The sequence below is a fragment of the Triturus cristatus genome, chromosome 8, assembly GCF_964204655.1.
Source record: "Triturus cristatus chromosome 8, aTriCri1.1, whole genome shotgun sequence".
Taxonomy (NCBI): domain Eukaryota; kingdom Metazoa; phylum Chordata; class Amphibia; order Caudata; family Salamandridae; genus Triturus; species Triturus cristatus.
The window spans coordinates 1,087,622,122-1,087,633,596 of NC_140591.1; the positions used below are offsets into that span (position 1 = coordinate 1,087,622,122).

General features: G+C 48.3%; 1 protein-coding gene across 1 annotated transcript; it reads right to left on the reverse strand.

The window, feature by feature from the left end:
* Positions 1-8,834: 8,834 nt before the first annotated feature.
* On the reverse strand, positions 8,835-10,382 carry LOC146805416 (endogenous retrovirus group PABLB member 1 Env polyprotein-like). The gene has a single exon (XM_085620502.1). The coding sequence runs from the start codon at positions 10,380-10,382 to the stop codon at positions 8,835-8,837; it is 1,548 nt and encodes a 515-aa protein (XP_085476628.1).
* Between the last annotated feature and the right edge of the window lie 1,093 nt (positions 10,383-11,475).

Sequence of the window (11,475 nt, forward strand, 5' to 3'; positions counted from 1 at the left end):
GCTGGTGGTACCCCAGCGCTTCAGGACCTTCCTACTGAGTCTGGCTCACGATGTGCCTTTGGCCGGACATTTGGGGCAGGACAAGACCTTTGACAGGATTGTCACCCACTTCTTTTGGCCCCACTGCGAAGGCAGTCAGATGCACATTGCTGGTCTTGACAAACTTGCAAGGCAAGTGGCAGAGTGGGAGGAAGTGTAAGTCTCCACTCCAACCTTTTCCAGTTGTAGGAACACCTTTTGAAAGGGTTGGGAGGGATATTGTGGGGCCACAGGATCCCAAGACACCCATGGGCAACAGGTAAATCCTGGTCTTGGTGGACCATGCCACCTGGTACCCTGAGGCTATCCCTCTCAGGACAACAATGGTGCAAGTGGTGGGCCGAGTTTTAATGTGGATCTTTTTGCGAGTGGACTTCCCCAGAGAGGTGGTATCTGACCGTTGGATCAATTTCATATCCAAGTATATGACATCCTGTGGGAGGAGTTTGGTGTGACCTACAAGATCACCACTTCTTACCACCGAAAAGGTAAAGGTTTGGTGGAGACATTCAACCAAAGATTAAAGGGCATGATCAAGGGTCTAACAGAACCCATGAGGTGTAAGTGGGATGTACTCTTACCATGCCTTCACTTTGCATATAGGAAAGCACCACAGAAGTCATAAGGGTTAAGTCCATATGAGCTTCTGTATGGGTACCCTGTGAGAGGACCTCTAAGTTCTCTCCCCCTGGTATGCTTCCAGGTTCACCTGAGTGAGTTTCCTGAAGCGTGAAGTTTGGTTCCTGAAGGCCAGCATGTAGCTAAATACATCCTGGGGAGTTTCCCTGGGAGCTGTCTACCAGCCTTCCTTGACCAGAAATGCTGGTACGACCAGAATGCCACTCTGGTAGACTTTCAGCCTGGCCAGGAAGTGTGGGGCATGGCCCCAGTCAAACCTTGTGTCTTGTAAGACAAGTGGACTGGGACTTTTGAGGTGGTGAATTTCAAGAGTAATGTCATCTGCCCGGTGAATTTGCAGACTACCAGGAATCCTTTGAGGCTCCTTCATGTGAACTGCTTCAAGCCTCACCTTAAGAGATCCGAATTGAGCATGCTCTTGGCTACAGATGATGGTGTGGAAGAGGAGAGTGAACCTCTCCCTGACCTCCTGTCTACCAGGGAGCACGATGGCTCATTGGAAGGTATGATCCTCTCCCCTCCACTGACACCAGAGCAGCAGAGTGACTGTCACCAATTGTTGGGGCAGTTTGCCACACTTTTCTCCCTGACCCCAGGAGTTACTCACCGCTGTACCCACGACTTGGACACTGGTGACAGACATCCTGTGAAACACAAGATTTGCAGGTTAACTGTCCGGGTTAGAGCCAGTATCAAAGAGGAGGTCTCTTGGCGTTAGGGGTGATAGAGCCCTCCAACAGTCCTTGAGTTAGCCCAGTGGTCTTGGTCCCAAAAGTTGCTATACCCCATGCCAATCCTGAACTGCGGTTCTGTCTGGACTACCGTGGGCTCAACGTCATTACCAGGACTGATGCGCACCCCATCTCCAGAGCTGATGAGCTCATTGATAAATTGAGAGCTGCCAAGTTCCTCAGCATTTTGATTTGACGTCTGGGTAGTGGCAGATTGCCTAAACCGAGTGGCCCATGGAGAGGTCAGCATTTTCAACCCCAGAGGGGTAATACCAGTTTTGGGTGATGCCCTTCGGGTTGAAGAATGCCCCTGCCACCTTCCGGAGGTTGGTCAACCAGGTGTTGGCTGGGCTGGAGGATTTCAGTGCCGCTTACCTGGAAGACATTGCAGTGTTCAGTTGCAGCTGAGAAGAACACTTGCAACACCTCTGGGAAGTGTTAAAGACTCTGCAGAGGGCAGGCCTCATGGTCAAGGCCAGTAATTGCTAGATCGGGCAGGGCTTTCTGGTGTACGTATGGCACCAGGTAGGAAGGTGCCAGGTTGCACCCCTACGGCCTAAGATTGACACAATTCTGGCCTGGGAGCGCCCCCAAGACCCAGGCAGAGGTGAGAGCCTTTTTAGGACTCACCGGCTTCTATGGGAGATTTATCAAGGGCTATGGCACCATTGTGTTCCCCTTGATAAAGCTAACTGCCAGGAAGCAGCCCAGGAAGGTGATCTGGACTGATGCCTGCCAGAAAACCTTTGATGCCCCAAAGGTAGCCATTTGCACAGTGCCAGTGCTCAAGGCACCTGACTTCTCCAAAGTTTTTATAGTGCATACTGATGCTTCAGAGCATGGTGTGGGAGCGGTGCTCTCACAACTGAACAATGAGGGACTAGACCAGCCTCTAGTCATCCTTAGCAGGAGACAACTCCCTAGGAAACTGAGTTGGAGTGCCACAGAGCGAGAAGCTTTTGCTGTGGAATGGACCTTGAAGAAGCTAAGACCCTATCTGTTTGGGACTCACTTCCAAATTCAGATAGACCACAGACTCCTCAGATGGTTGATGCAAATGAGGGTAAGAAGCCAAAGCTGTTGAGGTAGTCCATCTCCCTACAGGTAATAGACTTTATGGTGGAACACCACCCTGGCACAGAATACACCAATGCTGATGGTCTGTCCAGGTTCTTCCTCCTTAGTGAAGAGAACTACAAAGAGGTAGGGTAGTTCTATCTACTTTCAGTTGGAGGGGACATGTTTTAGACCTGGCATCTTTTGGCATATTTCCCCTGTCTTTTTGCTTTCTAATCTCCTGGTTTTTGCTGGTGTAATGTCTCTGCGCACTTTTTCACTGCTGTCCAGTGTTAAAGGGCAAGTGCTCCCATTGTAAATAGTATTGTGTAATGGTGTTTCCATGATTGGCTTATTTGATATACTGGTCAGTCCCTAGTAAAGTGTACTGAGAGTGCCAGGACCTGTAAATCAAATGTTGCTTGTGAGCCTGCAGCACTGATTGTACCACCCAAATGAGCAGCATTTCAAAGGGTTCTCAGACCTGCCAATGCAGTGTCTGTACACAGTTGTGACTGCCATGGTGACTAGGCCTGCGCTAAATTTCCGTTCCGCTCGCGGAAATTGCGATAATTTGACATTTTCGCGTTCCGCGGAGAGCACGAAAATGTCAAAATTTCCGCATTCCGCAGCTTAGCGATAATTTGTTTCTTGCTCGCGCTGTAAAATAATACATTCTCACGCGCGCGCGATCGCCTTACCTTAATCCCCGCGTTCGCCGACAAGTTTTCCCGATCCGGTCGCGTTCTCCACGAGATGTTGGATTGTTGGTAGCCATTTGCGCTGTCTCGCGACAGTTCGCGCCCGCAGTAATGTCATTGGTCGCGTGATCACGTCTTTCTTCTCGCGATCATTCACCGCGAGAAGAGTGAAAACAAGATGGCCGCGCCCGCAAGCAACCGCATAGGTAAGTTGGCGAGCCGCGACCATGCAGAAAATACCGCGAACGGGCAGGAAAAAAACTTCCGCATCTTTGCGATATTTCCGCGTGTTTGTGGAGATTTTTAACATTTTCGCGATAATTTGCGAAAGTCACTTTCGCAAATTCCGCCCACCCCTAATGGTGACTTGGCAAATGCACCTAAGTGCCAAGCCCAAACCTTGCCTTTTATTACCTTTGAGTCAACCCTAAGGTATGCCCAAGTTACCCCTATGAGAAGGGTACAGTTTATTTGAAAGGTAGAACATGTACCGGTGTGTGTGACAAGACCTTATAGTGAAATACAGTATTTTTTGTTTTTCACTATTTAAAGGCTGTGGGCCCGATTCACAGAACTAACTTAAGACAAAATCCTGAACTTACTACCATTTTCGTATTCACAGAAGTCACTTACTCATTTTGATATTCACAGAAGACACTTACTCACTTCGGTATTCACAGAAGTTAGGAGTCCTAACTTTAGGACTCCTAAATGCCTTCTGTGAATACCGAAAGTCTTAAAATTAGGATTTTTCTCAGTTTAGGAGTCCTAAAGTTAGGACTCCTAACTTTACTACTACTAAACTGAGAAAAATCCTAATTTTAAGGCTTTCGGGAGTCACAGAAGGCATTTAGGAGTCCTAAAGTTAAGAGTCCTAACTTTAGGACTACTAAATTGAGAAAAATCCTTATTTTAAGACTTTCGGTATTCACGGAAGGCATTTAGGAGTCCTAAAGTTAGGAGTCCTAACTATACTACTACTAAACTGAGAAAAATACTAATTTTAAGGCTTTCGGGAGTCACAGAAGGCATTTAGGAGTCCTAAAGTTAGGAGTCCTAACTTTAGGACTACTAAATTGAGAAAAATCCTTATTTTAAGAATTTCGGTATTCACAGAAGGCATTTATGAGTCCTAAAGTTAGGAGTCCTAACTATACTACTACTAAACTGAGAAAAATACTAATTTTAAGGCTCTCGGGAGTCACAGAAGGCATTTAGGAGTCCTAAAGTTAGGAGTCCTAACTTTAGGACTACTAAATTGAGAAAAATCCTTATTTTAAGACTTTCGGTATTCACAGAAGGCATTTAGGAGTCCTAAAGTTAGGAGTCCTAACTATACTACTACTAAACTGAGAAAAATCCTAATTTTAAGACTTTCGGTATTCACAGAAGGCATTTAGGAGTCCTAAAGTTAGGACTCCTAATTTCTGTGAATACCGAAATGAGTAAGTGCCTTCTGTGAATACCAAAATGGTAGTAAATTTAGGATTTTGTCTTAAGATAGTTCTGTGAATCGGGCCCTATGTGTCCCATAGGATAGAATGGGGAATACTTGGTAACATTTTACGAGTATATCTTCCCATTGGGAAAAAATAGAGAAATGTAATTTAATATGCCTATACTCAGAATGTAGAAATGCATCTTTTAGTGAAATTATTTTTTTGTTCCGTGATTGAACATACCACATTTAGAAAGTAGGTATTTCCTTGCTTAGCCATCCTGTGTGCCTCTGACGGGTTGTTGGTTGACTGTCTGGCTTTGGAGTGGCGGGCTGGGGATGTGCATTCTCTTGAGACAGCTATTGGGGGAGTCTAGGTGTGTCCTGCCTTTCCTGGATGAGTCAGGCCTGGGCTGAATAGGCCTGGGCTGCATTTACAGTAGTGGGACGAGATTTCCTTGCACCTGAATGGACCTGGTCTGCCTTGGACAATCCTGTCTCCACCTCCTGCCAGGAAGCCAGGCCAGAGAGGACACAACTGGTTTGGAATGAGCACAGACACTCTCTGCCAGAAGTGAACAAAGGGAAATTGGTTTTTGAAAGGGAAATGTGGTATACATATTGGGGTACAGACCCCAGGATTTTAGTACTCACATGGATCAAGGAACCTGCCAAGAAGAACTGGAAGAACTGCCGGGAGGAGTACTGCTCCTTTGCTGTGTTGCTTTTCTCTGTTGGTCTGCAGTTGCTGCTTCTGCCTTGGGAAGTGAAAGGCAGTGAAAGGACTGGACTGAACTTTTTTCACTTGTCGCTGAGTATCTCCAAGGGCATGAAGTAAAGCTTGCCTCCTGTTCACGAAAACTTAGGGACAGCAAAACTTCACTTACCCCTGGGTATCACCTCTGGAATCATGGGTTTCAGGTGCCACAGAGGGGGAAAGCAGCAAACATCATCACCAACATCTCTACTGGCTCCTTGTCTGGAAGGCACTGCAGAAGGCACTGCTGCACTTCGCACCGCAACCCTGGTCTCACCGGTGACAACGACCACCTCCACCACCGAGCATGCACCGTGACCTGTGGGCACTGCACTCCACACCGCCTTGCTTCACTCTGCCTCCCTGGTCTCATCAACGATGTCACTGCCCGCTGATCCCGACACCTGTAACCACACAGTGGTTTGGGGACACCGCTCGTAAGTCACATGATGCACCGTCCTGTCCCACACTGCAGTCCGGACCTACCAATGCCAGCTCCCATCAGTCATCACTGTCGCTTGCACTTTGACCTGTCAGCACCAGCACAAGGCCCCTGGATGACCATCACCGAGGCGTTGCTTGCACTGTAACTTGAGGGCACGCACACCGCACCGCTATGCTTCACACCACAACAGCGATAATTGCCATGACCATCCCACACAGACGGGGTCGGCCGGAACCAAAGTTACTGTTAAAGAGTCTGCTGACACTAACTGCGGTCGGCTGGAACTGTTGGATTTGGTTGTTTTCAGCACCGCGGTAGCCCCGGACGGAGCTACCGGCTTCAAAGAACTGCATTTTTCTGACTAATGTATGTTGGTCTTTTATTGTTTTGTTCTTGTTTGCACAGATAAATATTTGTTGTTTTTCTAAAACTGGTTTGATGTCCTTTTGTAGTGTTTTTTCACTGTATTACTGTTGGTTATGTGCAAATGCTTTACACACCGCCTCTGAGATAAGTCTGACTGCTCATGCCAAGCTACCAATTTAATCAGGGTTATTTAAGTAGTGTATCCCCCTTATCCTGACTAGAAGGAAGGGTCCCTATTTGGACAAAGGTGGAAACCATTGCCAACTAGTGATCCCTATTCCTAACAGAGGTCCACTGCAACATCCATTGCCTACCACTCTCATGCTAAGTATAGCAGAAAACTTTGCCTCATTCACAAGGCAGTGTAAAACCACATCAATTGGGACAACACTCTGGGGCCGATTCCTATGGCCGGTTGGACAGCTGTCCGTAGCCTTACCGTGCGACCGACACATACCCGGAGCCGGTCCGTCCTGTAGAGTAAGTACGATGCGCATAACTGCCAAAAACACGACCGACACGTAAGCTGTGAATCAAGCCCCATTCTCCGTCTGAGCCGTAACTCCTAAAGAGGAACCGAGTCGCCCAGAAGCAGTATCCATAGCAGTTTCCGGCATGACAAGTATGATGCATTCTTCCTATGCGCCGGACTGGTCGTCACGTACGGCACATCACAGCATCCGGAAAACAAGCATATCAGCTACGATTCGCGCCACAAATAAATACATGGCTACGAGATGGACCAGCTTGACGCGGGTACGAGACGGAGCAAGAAGCAGCGTGTACGACACGAACACATCATGAATCCCATTGCGCAGGTCATACCAGTATTCTACATCTATGACCGGATCAGGGACCGACGCCGACGGCGCAGACGGTAAGTCAGACACCTACAACACAAACAAACAACACGTACACGCAAAATGGCACACACACACAGGGAATCCACATCCTGGCCACTAACAACAGCCCACCATAGGGGTTGCATGGCCAGCACCACTAACACCTCCACCCATAGGGGGCCTGTTGCCCATTACTACTGCCACCCCCACCAATAGGAACTATGTTGGCCATCACCCCTGCCACCCACACCCATAGTGCTTATGTTGCCCATCAACCCTGCCACCCCCACTCACAGGGGACCTGTTGCCCATCACCCCTGCCACCCCCACTCACAGGGGACCTGTTGCCCATCACTACTGCCACCCCCACCCATAGGGACTATGTTGCCCATCACTCCTGCCACCCCCACTCACAGGGCTTATGTTGCCCATCACCCCTGCCACCCCCAGCCATAGGGCTTATATTGCCTATCACCCATGCCACCCCCAGCCATAGGGCTTATATTGCCCATCAACCCTGCCACCCCAACTCACAGGGGACCTGTTGCCCATCACCCCTGCCACCCCCAGCCATAGGGCTTATGTTGCCCATCACTACTGCCACCCCCACACATAGTGCTTATGTTGCCCATCACCCCTGCCACCCACACCCATAGTGCTTATGTTGCCCATCACCCCTGCCACGCCCACTCACAGGGGACCTGTTGCTCATCACCCCTGCCACCCCCACTCACAGGGGACCTGTTTCCCATCACTACTGCCACTCCATCCATAGGACTATGTGGCCCATCACCCCTGCCACCCCCACTCACAGGGCTTATGTTGCCCATCACCCCTGCCACCTACACTCACAGGGGACCTGTTGCCCATCACCTCTGCCTGAAGGACTGGGCTATTCTAAGGCCCAGCGGTGCCAGGGAACAACACCTGAAACCTTCGTGGGTTACCTGTTCCGGCGTACCAAACACAGAGACTCGGGACACTTCCGGCGGCGTCAAAGATCAGCGTTTATTTACTGCAGGGATCCAGAAATCGCAAGAAGTACACAACGTGTAGGTTCTGGGAGACTGCTTCAAATTGCACAAGTGGATCGCTCCTTTTATACACATTTTGGTCATAGAACAACATGGCAGACAAAGGTTACAGTTTAGTTCCCACAGTAAACTTCAAAAGGGTCGCATTCACGTTTCAGAAACCCGGAATACAATTTCAGCTTCATTGCCGGTTCCCAACTGTAAAAGCAGATCCTCCCCACATTAAGCACATTCCATTCTGGCTGTAAACACATTAAGAGGAAGGACAGAAACAGATGCAAAGGAAGAACAGGGATGCACAACAGATTAGAAACGAGTGTAGAGGGTAATAACGGAAACCAGATCGCAGAATCAAAGACCTCGTGACTAAATGCAAGCATGACTGAAACAATAGACCAATACGGCAAGATGAGCCCTGAGCGGGGCCATCTGCCTCTGCCGTGTCATTTCCCTCATCATAAAAGACACCCTCAAAGGAACACGTGTCCTCCATGGAAACTTGGGAATCCCAGGGTCACAAAGCGGACAAGGTCCGTTCGCTGGCTACTTGAGGGCAAGAGACAAAATGGATGCCGCATCTAAAATGGAACCCGGGGGTTCGAATGGACATACCGGGGAATGAGACGATCCGTACATAGCAGCGTAGCGAAAACGCGTACACCCACTAAACTCGTCATTTGCGGTTCGCTGATACCAGATTCGTCCATATTCAAAACACACCCAAAAAGTGTCGTTCCAATTCACACGGAACCTCAGACGCTCCTTTTGCCCTCATGTAGGCAAGCACTAATCGAGATCAGAGTCGATTTCGATATTCATCAGATCGTTCAGCTGTTGCTGGAACATCATTCTATCCATCAATGTCTCCTTGGTAACAGATGGCCGTCTTATACACGCTGTAGCACAAAGACTACATAAGGCAGGACCACACTGCACACAAAGACAACACGTGAATAGGAACGTTACAACAACCCCTACAATCATCAGAATCTTCCAACCCCAAGTGGATAGCAGGCCCCAGAACCATCCTAGAAGTGTCCAATTACCCTCGTCCACGTGTATGGACTCAGAAATTTTATGCAACTTCGAAATGGCTTGGTAAACAGTTGGAGCGTTGTCAGGAATGAAAATGCAACAGCTCGAATGGATAACTTTGCACACACCACCTCTATCTGCAAGAACAACATCGAGAACCATACGGTTCTGTAACGTCATAAGTCTATCCGCCTGCAGTTCTGCTGTTAAATTACCAAGAGCGCTCGCGGTTATATTAGCAGTCATCTCTACCACACGGGTCAACTGTCTCAGGTTTCTACTATTTACCATAGGTCCCCAAAACGGCAAGAAACCCTTAAAGAAGTCTCCTGCTTCTTGACCGGCAGTGTCCTCTTCACTAATAACGCCTCTCACAACTCTAGTCTTGTGATAGTCCGAGGCAACTGAAAGGGTCGGTGGCAAAAGATTCGCGATATAACAGGTTCCCGAGAAGTCACGGGGCAACCATGTATATGCACGTTCATAACATACGAAATAGGTACCCTTGGCAGTCAGAAAAACAGGGGAAGAGAGCATCGGGAGAACATACGTGTCAGTGCAAGCACTGTTCCCGAGTTGCGCTCTCGGATTTCGACCAAGACCCTTCAAGCAGAAATTACCGAGGTGGGGTACGATCCATATTGGAGATGAGCTCTTGAGCTGTCTATCACCCACTGACGTACTATATTCAGCTTCACTCAGGTCCTTATAGGCTTGCACCTCTTCATCTGGAATAAGCGATGCATCAAAAACATCTCTATCTAAATCCGCAATCGCTATTGCCAAAGGCTTGTGGTATGGACCAGGACCAAAGTTTGCAGAGCGTGGTTCTCGACTGGGGTAGGAATCTAGTGCACTACGGAACATAGTTTGGAATGCTCGAGCTGACCCTTGGGAGCTATACGGAAGAACCAGATACGGAATACCCCTATCCATGGTATGTGGCATTAACCCACACACCCAACAGTTGGTAGTGTTCATTACCAACTGATGCTGATGTAGGAGCTGAACGAAGGAGTTATTCATGAATTCCGCACGTCTAACCTGTTCATGTTGTGGCAGAGGATGAAAGGAATGTGGTGAAACAGTGGTAGTAGAACTTAGTTTAGGAGAAAGAGTAGGTGAAATGGAAGGCAACAACGACTGTATTCCGAAATACACTCCACCCACCAATAGCAGAGATATAGTCAGTAATAACAGAAGTACCTGGAACAAAAAACACTTTGTTCGTACAATCTTGTGCAATTTTGATCTTTGCGCCGACATCCTTTCTACTTCCAACAGCTTAGAGAACGCCATCCTCTAAAAACCGTCCATACGTACTTGACGCACTTCGTTCTGAGTAGCGATTATCAATTCCCAGGAGTTCCCAGGAGTCGATAAAAAGTAACCAACCTAGTGTCAGGAACCTGCTAAACAGAAAGGAGTACCCGCACGGCCCTACGGTTAACCCGGATGATAGGTTTCCCTAAACACGCAGTTTAATACAAATCTCTTCAGCCGTGAAAAACATACATAAAAACTCAAAAATGCAGAAAAGGATGTCATTGTTCGTAATGTTCTTGGCAACGGGAAAGGAAAAATATAAGGAAAATTTTATTAGTCTCTGTTACGTGGACGAAGAAAATATCGATCTCTTCCAGGTCGAGTCTGCTCGTCAAACAATTGTTCAGCTGGTAAAACAGTGTTCAGTCGATTGGATGATGATTCAGACCTCGAATTCTCTTCAACTGACGACTCAACAGGTGTGTCTGACTGCGATGGCAATGAATTGTCTCTTACAGGCTGGGCATCGCTGAACGGCACAAAACATACAGGAGTCTCAGTTTCCGTTGCCGCTATACCAGTTCTCACCCAACTATCGGTCGGGAGAGGGATCGGCACCTTTTTGGTATGGCCGGCGTGTACCCAATTCTTTCTGCCTTCCAACCGAACTGCAGTCCTCGTGGCCAACAGCACCTGGTAGGGTCCCACGAATCTCGGCTCCAGGTTACGCTTTCGACCAAAATTTCGGGTAACAACCCAGTCGCCTGGTTGGAGCCGATGTCCAGGACCCTCTGTCTGTGCTGGCAAAGCTTTAAAGACCTGTTGATGAATGGACCTTAGTTTAATAGTCAGATCATGAAGATAATCAATTAGCATTGGATACTCAAGACTATCAAAGGCCTTAGGTCTCGGGACTCCCCAAATATTCGCAGGGCGGCCGAACACAATCTCATAGGGGCTGAGCCCTACTCGAGAGTGCACGGTCGCTCTGGTCGATAAGAGAGCCAGAGGCAAGGCATCAGGCCATGACAAACCAGTCGTAGCCTGTATCTTTGCAAGTTTCAGCTTCAGAGTACCATTGTACCCCTCAACTAGACCCGCTGCCTGGGGATGATTGGCACTATGG